The following is a 20,095-nucleotide window of genomic DNA, read 5'->3' on the forward strand; positions in this document are numbered from 1 at the left end:
ACGGATTTGCGGATTTGCACCAAACTTTGTAGATTTGATCAACATGTGACAAGGTCCACACGACAAACTTTTGGTGGTGGTGGCGGTAGTGAAGGTGGTGGTGACGGGGATGGTGGTGGTGACGAGGATGGTGGTGATAGTTGTGACGGGAATGTTGCTGTCCAGTAAAGTCTCAGCGAATCTCTACAGCCAAGTTTTATCGTAGGAGAAAGTTTAGTCAGAAAAGTCTGTTCATTTAACGTACGATCCTTGGAAAATACAATTGGTTGCGGTAGAGTCAATGTAATTTGGTCGCCATATTGGGTGTTTTAATAATTTATATCGTAGGTTCATTAAGGCAGGTAAATTCGATCTCTCCTGACCACTTAAGGGAAAAAATTATCTTACGACCTGTGAGGTGAAAGGATGGGTCTAGTTACGAGTCTGAGTGTAGTTTTGACCCCATTTTAGTCTCATTTTCTTCCGTTAGTAAAGTGAACCAGGTGTGCAACTACAGGTGTGTTAATTAGGTCTACTTCCCGACAGGTGAATAACTACAGGTGTGTCATGTGTTTATTAGGTGTTCTTCCCAACAGGTGTGTAACTACAGGTGTGTATCATGTGTTAATCAGGTGTTCTCTCCAACAGGTGTCCGGGTAACTGGGTGTCGTGTCCTCACACTACTTCCGGGTGTGACTATCGCGGCTCCCAGCGGTCCATTACCACCCACCTGACGACCTGTACTTACAAGGACCACGGTGAGTACCCCAGCAGTAGTAGTAGTAGTAGTACCTCCTTTTACGAGTTCGTTAAGTTCTCTCGCTAGGGGGGTCAAGATGAGTTATCGCGACCAATCAAAATCATTCATACATTGGTGGGAGGCGATGTGATTGGCCACGCGTCCGTCCTGGGTCGTGTTTACCTTACGGGTCAAAACACAAGAGGCGACTTAGTTGTAATTGAGGTCATTGCATCTTGTTGACAGTGCAGTTTGTCTGTTTTGTCTCCTGATATAGAGTTGTTGCTGACATATATTTAGTATAGCGATTACCGAAGTATATTCAGTAGCTGGAGTGTTTGACGAAATATATGAGTAAGTAGTAAGAGGATTTGATTTCGCCTGAGGAGGATTGAGGAGGTGGTAGAGAGGTGGCGTTGGATGATGTGTAGGAGAATAGAATGGTGGGTAGAAGGATGTAGGAGCGTAGGATGACGTGGAGGAGCGCAGGATGGCGTGGGGGAGCGTAGGATGACTTAGGGGAGCGTAGGACGGCGTGGAGGAGCGCAGGACGGCGTGGAGGAGCGCAGGATGGCGTGGAGGAGCGCAGGACGGCGTGGAGGAGCGCAGGATGATGGAGGATATAAGAAATGCTTACTATAGGTACAGACAATGAGTAAACAGATGACTACTACCTGTTGCCGCCATTAGTGTACAGTATCAGCTGATGATATGCACGGAAGGCGTAAACAGAGGGGGTGGGACTTTTGAGGACACCTTATGGCCTATACACCTGTACAGCTAATTAGCTCAGCAGGTGTCCAGGAGTGTAGTCTCTCTCTCTCTCTCTCTCTCTCTCTCTCTCTCGAACCATGAACCCTTAGGACAGTTCTTCTTCGCTAATGAGCTGCTAATGATCGCTAATGAGTTGTTGTTGATCACTACTACGTCACTGACACTCCACACACACACACACACACACACACACACACACACTCTCTGAGCTGCCGTCCTCCCTACAATCATCAAGTCTCCTCCTTCTCCTCGTCATCTTCGTTGTCCTCCTCATCCTCTTTATCTCCGTCCTCCTCCTTCTTGCCCTTATCCTCTTTGTTTTCCTCTTCCTCTTTGCCTTTTCCTCCCCCTGCTTGTCTTCCTCTTTCTCTTCTTTCTCCTCGCCTTCCTCCTCCTCCTCCTCCCACCACCAGGAAATAACACTCCATTTCTGCTCTATATATATAAAAAATTTCTTCCCTCTGTTGCTTACTAATGAATATTTATTTATGCTCCTCTCTTCCCCTGCTCCCATGTTTATTGACATTATCCGCGTTTGTTTGTCTTATAAAGGTTTGTTTGTGCTGGGCAGCTTTCATCAGTTATTTTCATCTTGTTTGGATGTTTGTTTGTGTATGTGTGTGGCGGAGGGGGGGGGTCTGTTCGTATGCTAATTATTCTTTGTTTACATTGCCTGGGTCTGGCATCAGCTGACTCCGAGGTGGCAGTCAGCTGATTGGCTCATGAGTTATGTTTACATATAGTTGAGCAGGTTGGTGGTCGTGTTTATTATTATTATTATTATTATTATTATTATTATTATTATTATTATTATTATTATTATTATTATTATTATTATTATTATTATTATTATTATTATTAAACATCTGTATGGTTGGTCACCCTCCACATTTTCATTACACCTTTATCAAAATGAGTCATTTTAGGTTTCCTTATGCTTCCTCACTTAACCTAACCTAACCTAACCTAACCTAACGCTCATCACCGAGTCCCATCACCTCATTGCCTTCCCCATCAGGTCGACTCCTGCCAAGACCAACTCACCCCTACACAGTCGTGGTATAAACGGGCCGAGTTTTATGAGTATACCAAATTAGTGATCTAGTTCGGGTACAGGTAATTTATCTCTATATTAAGTCAACACCCTGTCTCTAGTCTGTCTGTCAGATTATCAACATTTTAAAGGAACCACCAAACAGACGGCATATAGACGTGTGAGGTGACGGGAGTTATGACCGCCACTGACAGGAGATGGTTGGGAGGTGAGAGGTGAGGTGATAGGTTTACAGCATCACATATCAAAGGGTCACCGCCAATGACACCATTTAGACGGACACAAGTGATCTGTTTGTTGATAAACATAATAAATTAAAACCTTTTAATTGTTTATATAAATTTTTCCATAATTAACAAATCCGGGCAAAAAATTTTCCTCAATAAATATGGTCAGGGAAAAAAAATTCAAGTTAATAAATTACAAAAACCACTTACTTAAGATATATAAAGGCTCCACCTAACACACACACACAGCCTGAATGAGTTTGGTTAAGTTTCTCCTCCACCAACAACATAGAAAACGGAGAATGTAAACAAAATCAACAAAATCTCCTATTGGTATATATAAGACCCCACCATACTGTCTCCTAGTCTTTTATTTTCTGCTATATATTAACAAAATCCCACTATGGCCCTATACACCAGCGCAGTATACCTATATAACGAAGAGTATAAGATACGTACCGTGATTTATTGAAGAGAATTGAGATGATTAAGTTAGTATGTGTACAGTACAGGAACCAAGTGACGTGTTATGACTGTGTGTATATGTACGGTTTAGTGATCACTGTACCTGCCCTGTACCTGTGTTTGTACCTGTATTTTGTGTTTGGATATTTATTTGTATCTCAACCTGTAATGTTGTTTGTCTTAAAGTAAACGAAATTAAATAACTAAAAGTGTGTGTGTGTGTGTGTGTGTGTGTGGGTGTGTGTGTGTGTGTGTGTGGGTGTGTGTGTGTGGGTGTGTGTGTGTGTGTGTATAAGACAAGAGGCCCTGTCATCATTTTTCTTAACTCTCCACAAAGATTTTCCAAAACAAGACATTTGTTATTGGCCTCCAGGACAAGGGGTAGATGGGTGTGGTGGGGAAAGGAGGAAGGATAGAGAATGGGGGTGAGGTGGGTGAGGAGAGGGTAATGGGAGGGAGGGAAGGATGGGGGTGAGGTGATAGGAAAGAAGGTAGAATAATGGTATGGAGGGGTAAGGGCGGGGATGGGAAGGAGAGAAAGGAATGAAAATGCAGAGAGAGAGTGAGAGAGAGAGAGAGAGAGAGAGAGAGAGCAGTAGAGTTCTTGGAAGTCATTAATGGAGGCTCTTCACTCTCTTCACTACCCACCACCACCACCATCACTGTTACCACCACCACCACCCCCACCCCCACCCCCACCCCCAGACTTCCTCACTTCTGTATTTACATTGAATTACACGATCATCGAATTTAATATTGATGAATTGATGGGATTACGGTGGTGAGGAGGGGACGTGGGGGAGGGGTGAGGAGGGGGTAGGAGGGGGTGTGGGGGGAGGGGTGAGGAGGGGGTAGGAGGGGGTGGGGAGGGGTGGGGAGGGGATGTGGGAAAGGAGGAGGGGGATTGAAGGAGAGGCGAGGAGTTAGAGGGGATGACGTTTGGGAAGAAGGAAAAGGGAAGTGAGTATATGTGAATGGAGAAGAGGATGGGGAGGAGGAGAAGAAGGAGAAGAGGAGTTAGAAAATGAGACGAAAGGGACGAAAGAAAAGAAGGATGAATGGGAAGAAGGCTTAGAACCATGGAGAATATTTAACGGTTAACAAATTTATTGGCAAAGCTTGTTGTACAGTTTGTCTATTGTGAGTAATTCAGTCAGGTCTTGACACTGAGGGTGGTATCACTTCTCACTGCCACGCAGGACAGAGGTTCATATACAGTAGAAGTCATTTTCTATTTGAGGACTGATCAGTGTGGACCAGCAGCAAATTTTTGATAGACAGCAAGAATGTCCTCAAACACTCCTGATTCAATGTAGTAATTACATAAGCCAGGTGGCATGAAGTCTTTGACAGTATCACATTCAATAATATAGTGTTCAAGTGTATGCTTTAAAGGTTTATCACAAAGTTTACATGCTGAGTGTTCCGGTATGGGTACAGCGTCACTAACTTGCCAGAGGTGTCTGTATCCTAGCCTAATTCTGGCCATACCGGTACCTCTTGTCACAAAATTTGTCATATATACTAATGTTACAACTGCCAGGTCTCGGCATTTCTCAGTTCTTCTAGATCAGAGTTCATGATTTTGACTTGTATGTTTTTAAGTACAGCAATGGACAGTAAGAAACGATAGAGAGAGGGGGGAGAGAGTCATGGAGACAAAGAAAGGACAAAGAGAAAAGAAAGATACAGAAAGAAAGTGAGAGAGAGAGAGAGAGACAGAGAGAGAGAGAGAGAGAGAGAGAGAGAGAGAGAGAGAGAGAGAGAGAGAGAGAGAGAGGTGTTGACAGCGGAGGATCTTCCCTGCTAATAATTACCCAGACGCCAAGAGCCTCCTGTCTCCCCAGGCTCTGACGGGATGCTGATACTGAGGCTTTGATGTTACACCTGCTTGTGGTCAGTGTTGGGCCCGGCCAGTGACGTGTGTGTGTGTGTGTGTGTGTGTGTGTGTGTGTGTGTGTGTGTGTGTGTGTGTTTCTGTCCTTTCTCTTTCCTTCCTTTCTTTCTTTTTTTCTTCCCATTTTCTCTCATCCTCCTATCTTCTTTCTCTCCATCCATCTATCCTCTTCTCTCTCTCTCTCTCTTCTCTCCGCCTGGCACCACGGGGACCAGGCAGGGTTCATTGCTCGGTGTATTACGATCCACCAGTACATTGATCCACGCTAAGCTGGTGGGGAAGCTGACATGAATTACCTGTTTCACCTGTATAGATGACAGAGGCTGCATTAACTCTCTCTCTCTCCTGTTATTATAGAGGCGGATATAACTCGGGGATGAGTTATAGAAGCTGGATTGACTTTGTATTTTAAGTTATAGAGGTCGGTTGACTTTCTTCCATAAATTATAGGAGTTGGGATAATTCTTTATCTAACTTACCCAACCCAACCCAACCCAACCCAACCCAACCCAACCCAACGCAATACGGATCACCTGAAGATAAGCCACCCCAGCTTATTTCACTTCATGATCAAATACATTTAACGCTGCCTGGGGAGTAGGTTAGGTTAGGGTAGGGTGGGGTAGGGTAGGGTTGGGTAGGGTTGGGTAGGGTAGGGTAGGGTAGGGTAGGGTAGGGTTGGGTAGGGTAGGGTAGGGTAGGGTAGGGTAGTGTTATTTTCAGCTGGGTTAGTATGGATCAATAGACACGCTGCAGTTTCCTCCGTTCTTATGCTTTTATGCTTAAGTAAGGTTAGGGTAGGTTAGATTAGTGTTAGGTTATGATAGGTTAGTGTTAGGTTAGGTTAGTGTTAGGTTAGCGTTAGGTTATGGTATAGTAGATTAGTGTTAGGTTAGGTTAGATTAGTGTTAGGTTAGTTTAAGTAAAGTTAGGTTAAGTTACTTTAGTTTAGCATTAGAATGATTAATATTCAGGTGTAATAAGCTAGGAAGGAGGGGCAGATGAGATGAGCCTGTTTGTATAATGTGTAGGTGTCCCCAATCTAATATAGGCTTGTGTGAGAAAGCCATGTACACAGACTGGGTGTATTCAGGGTGTACAGTGTGTATATGTGTGTGAGATCAACTCGGAGGGGGGGGTAATAATATTCAGTGTGTATCCCCAGGTAAACACTGAGCCAGGTAATGAAACGCTGAAGGTAAACTGAGGTGAGGGGAGGGAGGAGGGGTGAGGCGTAGTTTGATTCTATCCTGACGAGGGGTTTTGACCTGACGAAGTGTGTGGAAAGGTTTTGTGACGCAGAAGATGAAGAGTGTTGTGGTTACGTTGGTGTTTGTTTTGTATGTTTGTGTCTGTCTGTTTTATATGTTTTTGTCTTTATTTTATCTGTCTGTCTGTCTGTCAGTTGGTGTGTTTGTTTATCTGTCTGTCTGTCTGTCTGTCTGTCTGTCTGTCGAATATTAAAGTGTACATAAGCTACGAATGATTGTATATGTAATGTGAAATGTATATCAGTAAGTTTCAGATCCGCTTTGAGCTGTTTCATGCAAGTCTTCTCAATATATTTCAGAGAGAGAGAGAGAGAGAGAGAGAGAGAGAGAGAGAGAGAGAGAGAGAGAGAGAGAGAAGGATAGATCAGGGAAGAGGTGTACGTTAAGAAAGGGAGAGAAAGAGAAGAGAAGTGGAGAGGAGAGAAAAGAAGAGAAGACTACAAAAGACAAGAGAAAAAAGAGGAGAAAGGGGGAAATGAGAGAATAGAAGAGGAGGAAAGGGAGATGAGAGAAGGGAAGAAGAGGAAGGGGAAATGAGAGAAGAGAAGAGAAGGAGGATATGAGGAAGTATAAGAGAAGCATCAACAGTGAAGTGAAGGAAAGATAAGCTTCCCTGACTGGCTGGGACGGCTGTGTTTACATTATTCCAAAGGGAGGGAGAGAAGGGAGTGTGGGAGGGAGAGAAGGGAGTGTGGGAGGGAGAGAAGGGAGTGTGGGAGGGAGAGAAGGGAGTGTGGGAGGGAGAGAAGGGAGTGTGGGAGGGATTGAGTGAGTGAGGGAGGGAAGGAGTGAGAGAGAGAGAGGGAAGGATTGAGTGAGGGAGGGATGGAGTGAGAGAGGGAGGGAAGGATTGAGTGAGGGAGGGAGGGAGAGTCTAAGAACGATCTTGGTACCATTTTATTGTACTGTGAAAGTTAATATGTCCACCTAACCTAACCTAACCTAACCTAACCTAACCTAACCTAACCTAACCTAAACTAACCTATTATTGCTGTTCTCTCTGGTGCCGAGTGAACGTAAGTAGGTAAGGTTACAGTCTCAGTGCATTGTTGACGCCATATTGGACGTCATTTTTGTCATTTATAGTATGTATGTATGTATGTATGTATGTATGTACGTATGTATGTATGTATGTATGTCCACTGGTAATTTTTATTTTTATAGTATTATTCAAGAAGATTATTATTTTGACGTACGAAATATCTCTGATGTTATCTCTCTCTCTCTCTCTCTCTCTCTCCTCAAGAGATTTTTTTTTACACACCTGAGACAAGTTGGTGAATGAGAGGGAGGGAGGGAGTGAAGGAGGGAGGGAGAGGGGGTGAAGAGGGGAGGGGGAGGGGGTGAAGTAGAGGACTGGGTGAGGGCAGGAGGAGGGACAGCTGGGAAGTGAGGTTGTGAGGGGTTGGGGTGGTGGGTGGAGGGGAGGTGGGGAGGGATGGGGATAGAGGAGGTAAGGGTGTAGGAAGAGGTAGAGGGAAGGTAGGGGTGTAGGTGATGGGGAGGTCAGGGTGTAGGTGAGGGTGGAGGAAGGTGGGGAGAGAGAGGAAGAGAGGGATAGGTGAGGGGGTGAGGAAGAGTTGCAACCAGGTAACGTCAGGCCAGGGGAAACATGATGTCTTTAGGTGAGGCAAGGTGAGGTGAGGCAAGGCGAGGTGAGGCGAGGTGAGGCGAGGCAAGGTGAGGTGAGGCGAGGCAAGGTGAGGTGAGGCGGTGGAGGAGGTGAGGTGAGGCGAGGCAAGGTGGTGGAGCTGGGAGGTGCTTTAATGAGAGGGGGACCCAAGGAGGTACTATCGCCTTGTTGGTGTTGAGAGTGAATTAAAAGTTAAGGTAAGTGGGTGTCTTCCTCCTCTCCTCCTCCTCCTCCTCCTTCCTCCTCCTCCTCCTCCTCCTCTTCTCCTCCTCCTCCTCCTCCTCCTCCATCCCTGACTCAGTACGCTGGTCACGCTGAGAAGGGGCCCGCCTCAACTGATTCAACCTCTTTCCACCTTTCTCCCTCCCACACCCTCTCCTTCTTCCTTGTTTCCCTCTCTCCTCCTCCCACCCCTCCCTTCTTCCTTGCCTCTTCCCTCCTCCTCCCACCCCCTCCCCCTCACCTCCCTCCCACCTTCCTCCTCTCCCTCCCACCTTCCTTCCCCCCTCCCTCCTACCTCCCCCCCTCCCCTACCTCCCACTTTCCTTCCGGAAGTTGAATTTCGTGAAGGAGATATGGTACTGAGTTGAGGTTCAAGATGGCGTCAAAATTACACCAAGACTCTCTGGTAAAATTACACAATAATTGGGATGACGTAGACAAGGTATTACTGTAATGGTTCAGTATTGGAAGGATATGAAGTTTATTGCAGTGATTTACGTATTGTAGTGATTTACAGGTTATTGCAGTGATTTACAGGTTATTGCAGTAAAGTTACAGGTTATTGCAGTAATGTCCTGAGTCTCCACTTGTCAATCGCTGACACGCGTTTCCCATTTTCCTAATAAAAAAGAATATTGCTTTTATCGAGTATCTGGTGGGCCCCTGTGGTGACTAGTGGATGGTGGTAGTGGTGGTGGGGGGTAATGGTGGTAGTGTGGGTGGTAGCGGTGGTTGTAAAGTACTTCGTCTAGGAGATGTAAACCGAGAAACCAGATATCAGATGAACAACGATGTTATAGAGAAATCCGACTGCGAAAAAGATTTTGGAGTAATGATAAGTAGGAATCTTAAGCCAAGTAAACAATGTGTATTTGCTCGAAACAAGGCTAATAAAGTGCTTGGGTTCATACAAAGTTACAAGACTAGCGAGGTTATCCTAAAACTATATCTTGCGCTTGTGAGACCTCACTTGGATTACGCAGTTCAATTCTGGTCACCGCATTACAGAATGGATATAGAATCCCAAGAAGGAATTCAGAGGAGAATGACAAGACTAATCCCGGGCATTAGGAACCTTGAGTACAGAGGCAGGTTAAAGCACTTTAATTTGCACTCCCTCGAGAGACGTAGAGCGAGGGGCGACATGATAGAGGTGTATAAATCGAAGTCAGGGCTGAACAAAGGGGACATGTTTTTACAAAGGTACTCAAACTATCCAACCAGGAGCGAACTCGTAACAATGATTTTTAATTAGACAAATTTAGATTTAGGGGCGAAATAGGTAAACATTGGTTTGGAAATAGAGTAGTGGATGAGTGGAACAAGTTACCAAATATCATCATTAACTCGAACACGCTGGATAGCTTCAAACATAGGTTGGGTGGATATATGAGCGATAGGGGTTGGGTGTAAATGGGCCCGCTGCAGTTTCCTCCATCCTTATGTTCTTCGTGGTGGTTCGTGGTGATAGTGGCGGGCAGGTTACCTGAAGGAGGGAGGTAATTGTTATGATCAGCATTTCTCTCCAAATTTTGTTTAGCTGCGTTATAATGTACTTCTTGTAAAACACTCCTAACCTAACCTGACCTGACCTGACCTGACCTGGCCGGATCCAACCTCGTTAAGATAGGATAGATTAAGTTAGGTCAAGTCACGTTAGATTAGGTTAGGTTCATTGTGGTTAAGATAGGTTAAGTAAGATTAAATCAGATTAGGTTAGGTTAGTTTCAGTGTGGATAGGATAGGTTTACTGCTGGTTTAAAAAAACAGTTATATTATACTAAATAGCTAAATAAACAAACAAACATACACATACAGTACAAACTACATAAAAAAACACCAATTAGTTAGTTAAAGTCGACCGCCTTGCCACACCTCATTACAACCTCCTGTTAAGCTTCAAGAAATGACCTTTTTTGGGTTTCCTCTTTTTATCCCCAGGAGTGTCTCGGCCGCCCATCGTTGAGGGAGAAATTACACACCTCGAGATTCCCAGGACGCATACGGCCCTCGGCATCACCATCGTCGGCGGGTCAGACACGCCCTTGGTAAGACAGGTCATGTGGGGGGTCAGTCTGATATCCATATAGGAAGTGTTGAAGCATCTGCAATAAATAATGATATAAGTTAATTCTTGTTATACCTACATTGTTATATTACTTTGTTCTACTTGTTATACCTGCCTTGTTATAGACTTTGTTATCCGTATCAGAGACATAATGTAAAGCTTTGTGTCTGTAGTACATTGTAACATTTATACACCACTGATGACGTGACTAACACACACTCGCCCCTCGACAGCGTTGTGTGGTGGTCCAGGAGGTGTTCCCGGATGGGTTAGTGGCCCAGGATGGCCGCCTACAGCCCGGTGACCAGATTATTGAGGTAGACGGTGTGGACATGACCTCGGCCACTCACCAGGTGGTGTGCCAGGCGCTGAGGCGGCCCCAGACTGTGCTCAGGCTCGGGGTGTATAGGGAGAGGATTGAGGCACAGAGAACCTTGTCGTCTACCACCCCTCCAGCTCCCCCAGCTACCACACACGTCCCCCAGCCAGGTAAGTCCTCCCCCAGCTACCATACACGTCCCTCGGCCAGATAAGTCCTCCCCTGCATCTCCCCCAAGCTGGTCAACCCTTTCTTCATTATCATCCCCAGTTCTGGTCATTTGTCCCCTTATCATTACCTCCCTCAGTATCGTCACCCCCCTCTTTATCATCGTCTCCCCCCAGCCTAGTAAACCCTTCCCTCATCTCCCCCAGCCTGGTGACTCCCCTAATTTCCCCCAGCTTCCGTTTCTACAAACCCCTAAATTGAAACCGTTTATTTAGCTCTCTTGAAGGTGTAACTGGTAAACATTTATCACAGGAATATTATAGAATAAATATATTAACATCTGTTTGACTAATTAAATGGTGTTAGTGAATAGATATGTAGTTGCCACGTTTTTTAATTATGTTTATTTATTTTATATTTTGTTATGTGTTCTCCATTTATCCAGTTTCTTCCTATCTTTAAAGGGTTAAACCATCATCCTGAAGGGGTTAATTGTCATCAAAGGGTTAAAACATCCTCCTCCAAAGGGTTAAGACAGTTGAATGGTATTATATGGACTACAGGAGGCAACTTATGTCGTTTCTTTTACCAGGTGAGGCGATGATGGTGACGCTGCAGAAGGAGAGCAGCAGACAGTTGGGTCTGAAGTTGGGAGGGCGCCGCACCGAGCCTGGCATCTTCGTCATGGAGGTGCTGGAGGGCTCTGTGGCTGCTCAGGATGGCCGCCTCCACCCACACGACCGTATCCTGGCCATCAACGGTGCCGACGTGCGTTATGCCCGCCTTGACCACGCCTCTCGCCTCATACAGCAGACCCGCCACCACGTGAGTCTGGTGGTAAGTCGTGGAGCCGCTACCAGTGTGGTGGACTCGTCAGGTCCCCCACCAGAGTACCAGCACCTCTTCCGCCGTCCTGATCCGTCTCTTCCCGTTCATCACTGGCGCACCAAGTCGGCTCCTGACCGTCTCGTTCCTCGCCTCGACTGTCACGGCAAGGACATCAACAAGAGCTTAGGGGATGTGACCGATGGCTTAGAGGACGACATTGGTGGCAGCGTTGATGACGTGGGTCTCTCTGCCTCGTGCGAATCTCTAGACGACCGTGGTTCAGTGACTCGGAGGGAAGGGTCACTGCTCCACTCGAACGGGTCACTCAGTACACCCGGAGAACCCTACAGTGGGTCACTTGGTTCCCTGAATGGCGTCAACACACATTACCAAAGCAACGGATCACTTGGATCGATGGGTATACCACTTAACCAAAGTTCTGGCAGTTTGGCATCATCAGCAGTGAGGGGAGGAGGACCCACCACGGTGGAGGAGGAAGGTGGGCCGCCAGCGCTGCCACCACGCCACCGTCACGCACTGGCAAGAACCCGCTCCAGCGACCAACTCGACCCACCAGACAACGCCAGTGACAGCCTGCGTGAGAAACTGAAAGAAACACCGAATTTGGATGTTTCAGTGCAGAGCGTCGGGTCGGCCCTGTCTGGGGGAGGCCCGGGTGTGGATACTGCTGACGGGTCTACCAGCAGTCGTATGAGAGGTCGTCGATCAAGGGACTCCAGCGACATGTCTGACTTGGTGCATGGTTTCCGGCGGTCACTACGCATCGAGAGCACCCAACTCCACCAGAAGACTGTCACCATCTCCAAAGTGAGTCACCACGATGAACGACGACATTAAGAGACACGTTATCTGTAACTCAATGATTTTCTCTATTTAGCATACACCAGATGCTCAGTAAAGTTGGCTACAGTGATTACAAAAACTATCCACCACAATAAACATAACATTTAAACACACGTAATCAGACTTGTATTTCCTTAATATACACAAAATGTTCAGTAAAGTTGACTACAGATATCATAAAACACTCGTAAGAAAAGCATGAACTGAAATCTTGTGGACCATAACAAAAGAAGCGTAAGCTGGTGGTACTGCAGATTCATATCCTGTACTTGCTGTTAACTGTCATAGATTTGTCACTACAGTTGTCTCGGTGTTGCAGGGCGGGAATGAGAGCCTGGGCATGAGGATAGGCGGCGGTGTGGGTAGCAACGAGGGCGATACTCCCATCTACATAGCCAACATCAACCCTCAGGGCCCCGTCGGCAAGTCGAAACAGGTCAAGGTAAGTCTATGAAACCTATACTGTTGTCTTGGTTATTATGTAGGGCTGTGGTCACCAAGTACTGTTGACATTATGTAGGGCTGTGGTCACCAAGTTCTGTAAACATTATGTAGGGCTGTGGTCACCAAGTACTGTTGACATTATGTAGGGCTGTGGTCACCAAGTTCTGTAAACATTATGTAGGGCTGTGGTCACCAAGTTCTGTTAACATTATGTAGGGCTGTGGTCACGAAGTTCTGTTAACATTATGTAGGGCTGTGGTCACCAAGTACTGTTGACATTATGTAGGGCTGTGGTCACCAAGTACTGTTGACATTATGTATGGGCTGTGGTCACCAAGTTCTGTTAACATGGTATGTTAACATTAGGGCTGTGGTCACCAAGTACTGTTGACATTATGTGGGGCTGTGGTCACCAAGTACTGTTGACATTATGTAGGGCTGTGGTCACCAAGTACTGTTAACATTATGTAGGGCTGTGGTCATTACTGTTGACATTATGTGGGGCTGTGGTCACCAAGTACTGTTGACATTATGGGGCTGTGGTCACCAAGTGCTGTTAACATTATGTAGGGCTGTGGTCACCAAGTGCTGTTAACATTATGTAGGGCTGTGGTCACCAAGTACTGTTGATTATGTAGGGCTGTGGTCACCAAGTACTGTTGATATGTAGGGCTGTTCACCAAGTTCTAACATTATGTAGGGCTGTGGTCACCAAGTTCTGTTAACATTATGTAGGGCTGTGGTCAAAGTTAACATTATGTAGGGCTGTGGTCACCAAGTACTGTTAACATTATGTAGGGCTGTGGTCACCAAGTACTGTTAACATTATGTAGGGCTGTGGTCACCAAGTACTGTTAACATTATGTAGGGCTGTGGTCACCAAGTTCTGTTAACATTATGTAGGGCTGTGGTCACCAAGTTCTGTTAACATTATGTAGGGCTGTGGTCACCAAGTACTGTTAACATTATGTAGGGCTGTGGTCACCAAGTACTGTTAACATTATGTAGGGCTGTGGTCACCAAGTACTGTTAACATTATGTAGGGCTGTGGTCACCAAGTACTGTTAACATTATGTAGGGCTGTGGTCACCAAGGGCTGTGGTCACCAACTGTTAACATTATGTAGGGCTGTGGTCACCAAGTACTGTTAACATTATGTACTGTTAACATTATGTAGGGCTGTGGTCACCAAGTACTGTTAACATTATGTAGGGCTGTGGTCAACAAGTACTGTTAACATTAGGGCTGTGGTCACCAAGTACTGTTGACATTATGTAGGGCTGTGGTCACCAAGTACTGTTAACATTATGTAGGGCTGTGGTCACCAAGTACTGTTGACATTATGTAGGGCTGTGGTCACCAAGTACTGTTAACATTATGTAGGGCTGTGGTCACCAAGTTCTGTTAACATAAGGGAGGAAGCAGAATAAATGATAAATGCATAATTATATACTTTAGCACCGGGGCACAGTAACAAAATAATGTTTCTCGTTGACAGAAGGGCGACGTGTTGCTGTCAGTGAATGGACAGTCGCTATTGGGGCTGACCCACGGACAGGCAGTAGCACTGCTGAAGGCCACTGCGGAGCTGGCGGGAGTCACACTTTCCCTGCTGGATGGTCCTGAGACGTCGCTGGGCTCAGCCAATTTTGTGCCATCTTGGTTGTACTGGCAAAAGTTGCCACGTTCCTTGCATGTATCTAAGAGCGTTGTGCTTCACCGGGCTCCTGGTGCTTCCCTTGGCTTCAGCATAGTTGGTGGGTCTGACCCCCAGCGTGGTGCTGAACCCATCCACGTCCTCTTCGTGGTTCAGTCGTCCCCAGCTGCTATAGATGGTAAGCTGCGTTGTGGCGATAGACTTCTTTCCGTCGATGGTCACTCACTGGAACAGGTGCGCCACGCCTCAGCTGTCAGTCTCTTGAAGCAAGCTGGACAGAGAGTACATCTGGAGGTGGTGTCTTGGCTGGGCACAGAGTTGTAAATTATTAATTAAAATCTTACCATCCTCAAGCTTGCTGAATATACTGCACAACTTAATGACACTTTAGTTTCTCACTGCTGCAGCCTCTTTATTTCCCTGTCTCAGGAGAACAGTTTGTCCAACAGGAGGCCAAGTGGTAGAGTGTCGTGGTGTTGTGTCAGCCAGTCCTCAGGTGCTTGACGGCGGGTGAGTGAGGTAGGCGTCAGGACCGCAGCAGGGAGCCACCAGCTGCTACAGGGATTATTTAGTGCCTTCTGGATAACACCAACACTTGTTAGTAGATAACTGTCGTCTTTAGTGAGGAATATTCCCACTATCCTTCAACTACAGTAGCTGTGATGTCATATAGGGTTCCTCTCCAAGAAGAACTAGTCCTATTTGTCTTAGGGGCCAAAGGTGACGGGAAGTAGACTAAGTTAATTTAGCCAACAGTTATAGAATGTAAACATCTTCTCTATAAATAATAATAAGAGAAATTAAAACCGTAAAGGAAACGGAGAAACTCCATACTGACGCGCCCTAAGTTAATGATTCTGATATAAAGGTTTAGAATTTTGTTGTTGATTATTAGCAGTTTAGTTAATTGTGGGTGATTTGTTGTTTGTCCTGTGTGAGGATAACGTGTTCGTGTGTACGTCCACTAGGCGCCTTGTTAAGTACAGTACTGAAGTCTTTTACTGTACTAGTTGTTACACCTGGCGAGTTGGTAGAGTTCTCTTAGAAATGGCTAATAGTAACAATAGTTTTTGTTTAGAAGTAACAGTAAACTTTTATTATTTATATTACTATGCATAGCCAGTTTGTAGTGATCTTGTTTTAAACAAGAATTGTTCCTAACACATCAAATGTTCAGTCATGTAACTGGCCTCACGTGCCAGACCTACCCAGCTTTTGCCTTGACGAGCATTACCCATGAGTGGTGGGAGTGTCATGTGACCTTCCTGCATGTTGTCTAGCAGTGCCTGTCACTGTTCCTCTTCCCTCTCGTAACTCTTAATCTTCTGCACATTGTTACTAGTTGCACAATGTCTACCTTTTAGATACTCTCAATAATTCGGACGCTACGATTGCTTGGACATTACTGTTTGACTGAAAATTACTGTTTGGCTGAACATTACTGTTTGGCCGGACATTACTGTTTGGCCGGACATTACTCTATGGCCGGACATTACCGTTTGGCCGGACATTACTCTATGGCCGGACATTACCGTTTGGCCGGACATGACTGTTTAGCCGGGCATGACTGTTTGGCCGGATTTTAAGTCTAGTATGGACTCTACGCATTATTTGAATGCCGCACATGATGGTGAGGCTGTATGGTGCGAGGTCTTGATGCCGCTTCTAATAAGAACGTTACGCTGTACTCAGACGCCGCCGGCCAGCAGGTTCAACCAGACACGAAATTGTACACGCATAAAATTGATATAACACAAAGCTGGTTAAGACAAGATAGTTATGGTCCTTATGTTAGCCAAGTTTAGAGGTTACTATCCTGGTTATGTGCAGTCGTAGGCAGGGGTGAGTATCCTTCACTAGCGTAACACCTTGTAGTAGTGTCCTAATTATGTCTAGTATTTTGATTTTTTTTGTGGTTAATAAAATGTACCTCTAAGATATTTTATTTCTTATCCTGTTCAGTATTGCTGTGGTGTGGGATCAGGGGAAACTGGAGGCGAGGGGAAGTGTTGTTAGTTACCCAAAACGGCAGTTGAAGATGTTGAGTTTGAGACTAGATGTACTGTAAGTCCAACGCTTGAAGTGTATGTAAACAAGTATCAAGTGTAACTCAAGAGGTGGACAGGAGGAATCACCCCAGACCTGGTCATCAGCTGAGTAAGGATGGGCAACTCAGAACATAAGACTGGAGGAAGCTGCAGCGGGCCTATTGGCCCATACTGGGCAGTCCCTATCGCTCATATATCCATCCAACCTGTGTTTGAAGCTATCCAGCATATTCGAGTTAATGATGATGTTTGCTAACGTGTTCCAATTGTCCACTACTCTATTTCCAAACCAATGTTTACCTATTTCACGCCTAAATCTAAATTTGTCTAATTTAAAATCATTGTTACGAGTTCGCTCCTGGTTGGATAGCTTGAGTACCTTTGTTATATCACCTTTGTTTAGCCCCGACTTCCATTTATGCACCTCGATTATGTCGCCCCTCACTCTACGTCTCTCGAGGGAGTGCAAATTAAGATGCTTTAACATGTCTCTGCGCTCAAGGTTCCTAATGCCCAGGATTAGTCTTGACATTCTGCTCTGAATTCTTTCTTGGATTCTATATCCATTCTGTAATACGATGACCAGAATTGAACTGTGTAATCCAAGCGAGGTCTCACAAGCTCAAGATATTGTTTTAGGATGACCTCGCTAGTCTTGTAACTAACACTCCTTTGTATGAACACAAGAAGTAGACTTGTGAAAGAGACTTATGGGTACTTGTACGCCCGGACCTACGGCTTAGAAAACAGTGTGTTAATGTTCGAAATAAGTCAAACAGAGTATTAGGTTTTATATCTAGAAGTGTAAGTAATGAGAGTGCAGAGGTCTTATTGCAACTATATCTTGCGCTAGTCAGGCCGCACCTCGATTATGCGGTTCAGTTCTGGTGCCCTTATTATAGAATGGATATCAATTCACTAGAGTCGGTGCAGCGAAGAATGACGAAAATGATTCCGGGACTTAGAAACCTTCCATATCAGGATAGGTTAAAGAAACTAAAGTTACATTCTCTAGAAAGACGAAGAGTGCAGGGAGATATGATACAAGAATTTAAGTGGGTGAAAGGAATCAATAAAGGAGATATAGATAAAGTTCTTATAATATTCGAGCAGGATAGGACTCGTAGCAACGGATTTAAGTTGGATAAGTTTAGGTTTAGGAGGGAGATGGGAAGGAACTGGTTCACAAATAGGGTGGTGGACGAGTCGAACAGGCTTAGCAACTTTGTAGTAAGTGCTGGAACGCTGGAAAGTTTCAAATTGAGGCTAGATAGATTCATGGATGATAGAGAGTGGTAGTAACTCTCGACAGGAGTTGCCATGCACAGGCCAACCAGCCTATTGCAGACTCCTTAATTTATTATGTTCTTATGTACTATATTAGCCTTGTTTCGAGCAATTACACATTGTGCCCTCTTAGGGGCGATCGGGACCCTCCCATGGGTCCTTCTAGGGGAAACCCCCAGATGTGGCAGTGCCCAAAAGACCCTCCCAGGGGAGACAGCATCCCCAGGGGTGACGGGCACCCCCAAGGGACCTCCCAGGGGCCCTCCTTAGGGGCAGAGGAGTTCCCAGGGGCAGCGGCACCCCCAGGGGACCTCCACTAGGGCTGCGGAGCCCTAGGGTACTCCGAATGGTGGCGGCGCCTCCAGGGGTCCTCCCAGTGGTTGCAGCGCACCCAGAGGCCCCCCTCCCCCCACAGGCGGCGACTTCCCTAGGGGTGTGTACGTCATCAGGGACCCTCCCAGAGGCACTACCAGGGGCGCCCCCTCCCAGAAGCCCTATAGCTTGCTTGGTCGTGGTGTTGTACATATTGCATACGTCCAGTAATCCCTTACTTAGCTGTGATTGGTGGACTAAACTGTACATCCACCAAATTACAGCCAATAGGAGAACAGAGCAGTCAGTCAGCACAACACCCCAACTTATGTTTTCCTGTTGGATATTTATTCTCCTTTTCATTGTTCAGGATGCAATGATACTACTACTGGATATGCGATTGGCGGTGTATTTATTTCACGTCATATCTCTCATAGTTCTAAATAGTGCATAAACAACTGCCCCCAGGAGACCTGGTAGGTGCAGTAGCGCCACCAATGAGAACTTCCAGGCGTGGCGGCGACCCCAGTGGACCTCCCAGGGGCGCCAGCATCAACAGGTGCTCTCCCAGGGGCGGCAACAACCCCAGGAGCCCTCCCAGCGATTTGCGTTTCCCCCAGGGATCCACCCAGGGACGACAGCGAGGTACAGTAGTGCCCCCAGGAGACCTTCAAGGAGATACAGTGCCCACAGGGGCCATCCCAGGGGCGGCGCCGCCGCCAGGGGCCCTTGCAAGAGCAGTGGCGCCCCCAGAGGCCCTCCCAGGGGCAGCGGCGTCCCCAAGGGCCCTCCCGGGGGTGACGGGAAGTCCTGGAATCCTTCCAAGGGCACCAGGGCCCCTGCAAGGGGCGGTGAGGCCACCAGTGGCCCTCCCAGAGGCAGCTACGTCCCAAGGGGCCATCCCAGTGACAGCTGGGCCTCCAGGGGCCTTCACTAGACCAGCGGCACTCCCAAAGATCCTCACAGATGTGGCCACGCTCACTAGAACCCTCCCAAGTGCGCCAGTACCCCCAGGGGCTCTCCCAGGGACGGCAGCGAACCCAGAGACCCTCCCAAGGGCGGCAGCGATCCCAGGGGCCCTCCCAGTGGTGGCGAGGTTCCCAGGGCTCTCTCAAGGATGTCGGCATATACAGGGTCTGCCCAGGGGCCCTCCCACGGGCGACGGCAAACGCAGGGGGTCCTTCCAAGGGCACCAATGGGCCCTCCCAGGGGCGGTGAGGTCCCCAAGGGCCCTCCTAGGGGCGGCCGGGACCCTCCTATGGTCCCCCTGCGGCGGCAGCACCCCTTCTGGGGGGCGGATGCCCAAAAAGGACCTCCCAGCTGCACACCCAGGGGCTCTCCAAGGGGCGTTTGCACGCCCAGGGGCGGCGGCACCCCCAGGGTACCTATCAGGAGCCGCAGTGCCCTACGGGCCCTCCCAGAGGCGGCGGCACCCCAGGGGTCCTCGCAGTGGTGGTGGCGCCCCATCCCAGGAGCCCTATAACTTGCTTGGTCGTGGTGTTGTACATATTGCATACCTCCAGCAATCCCTTGCTTAACTGTAATTGGCGGACTAAACTGTATCTCCTCCAAATTACAGCCAATGGGAGAACAGAGCAGTCAGTCAGCACAAATCCCAGCTTATGTTTTGCTGTTGGATATTTATTCTACTTTTCATTACCCAGGATGCAATGATACTGAAAATGCGATTGTCGGTGTATTTATTTATTTATTTATTTATTTATTTATTTATTTATATATTTATTCATTTTATTTATTTTTTACGGGGATTATCCCACCCGGGCACAGGTCACTGACCCATATCAGGGCCTGGGGGACGAAATATTATAATAATAATAA

The 20,095-nt window shown here is 46.8% G+C and overlaps 2 protein-coding genes across 2 annotated transcripts; both read left to right on the forward strand.

The window, feature by feature from the left end:
* Nucleotides 1–627: 627 nt before the first annotated feature.
* On the forward strand, nt 628–16,545 carry LOC121853334 (ligand of Numb protein X 2-like; the record flags this gene model as incomplete). Its single annotated transcript, XM_042347396.1, is given in 6 exon segments — nt 628–737; nt 10,203–10,309; nt 10,563–10,818; nt 11,409–12,472; nt 12,828–12,950; nt 14,451–16,545. Coding segments are annotated over 6 exon segments (2,143 nt in total), but the record flags the coding sequence as incomplete, so codon positions are not given.
* A 2,208-nt stretch (nt 16,546–18,753) lies between these two features.
* LOC121853333 (basic salivary proline-rich protein 1-like) lies at nt 18,754–19,739 on the forward strand. Its single transcript, XM_042347395.1, has 2 exons — nt 18,754–19,252; nt 19,390–19,739. The coding sequence occupies exons 1-2, from the start codon at nt 18,754–18,756 to the stop codon at nt 19,737–19,739; spliced, it is 849 nt and encodes a 282-aa protein (XP_042203329.1).
* The last annotated feature ends 356 nt before the right edge of the window (nt 19,740–20,095 follow it).

This window comes from Homarus americanus, unplaced genomic scaffold (assembly GCF_018991925.1).
Source record: "Homarus americanus isolate GMGI-L3 unplaced genomic scaffold, GMGI_Hamer_2.0 scaffold47248, whole genome shotgun sequence".
In the NCBI taxonomy this organism is placed as follows: domain Eukaryota; kingdom Metazoa; phylum Arthropoda; class Malacostraca; order Decapoda; family Nephropidae; genus Homarus; species Homarus americanus.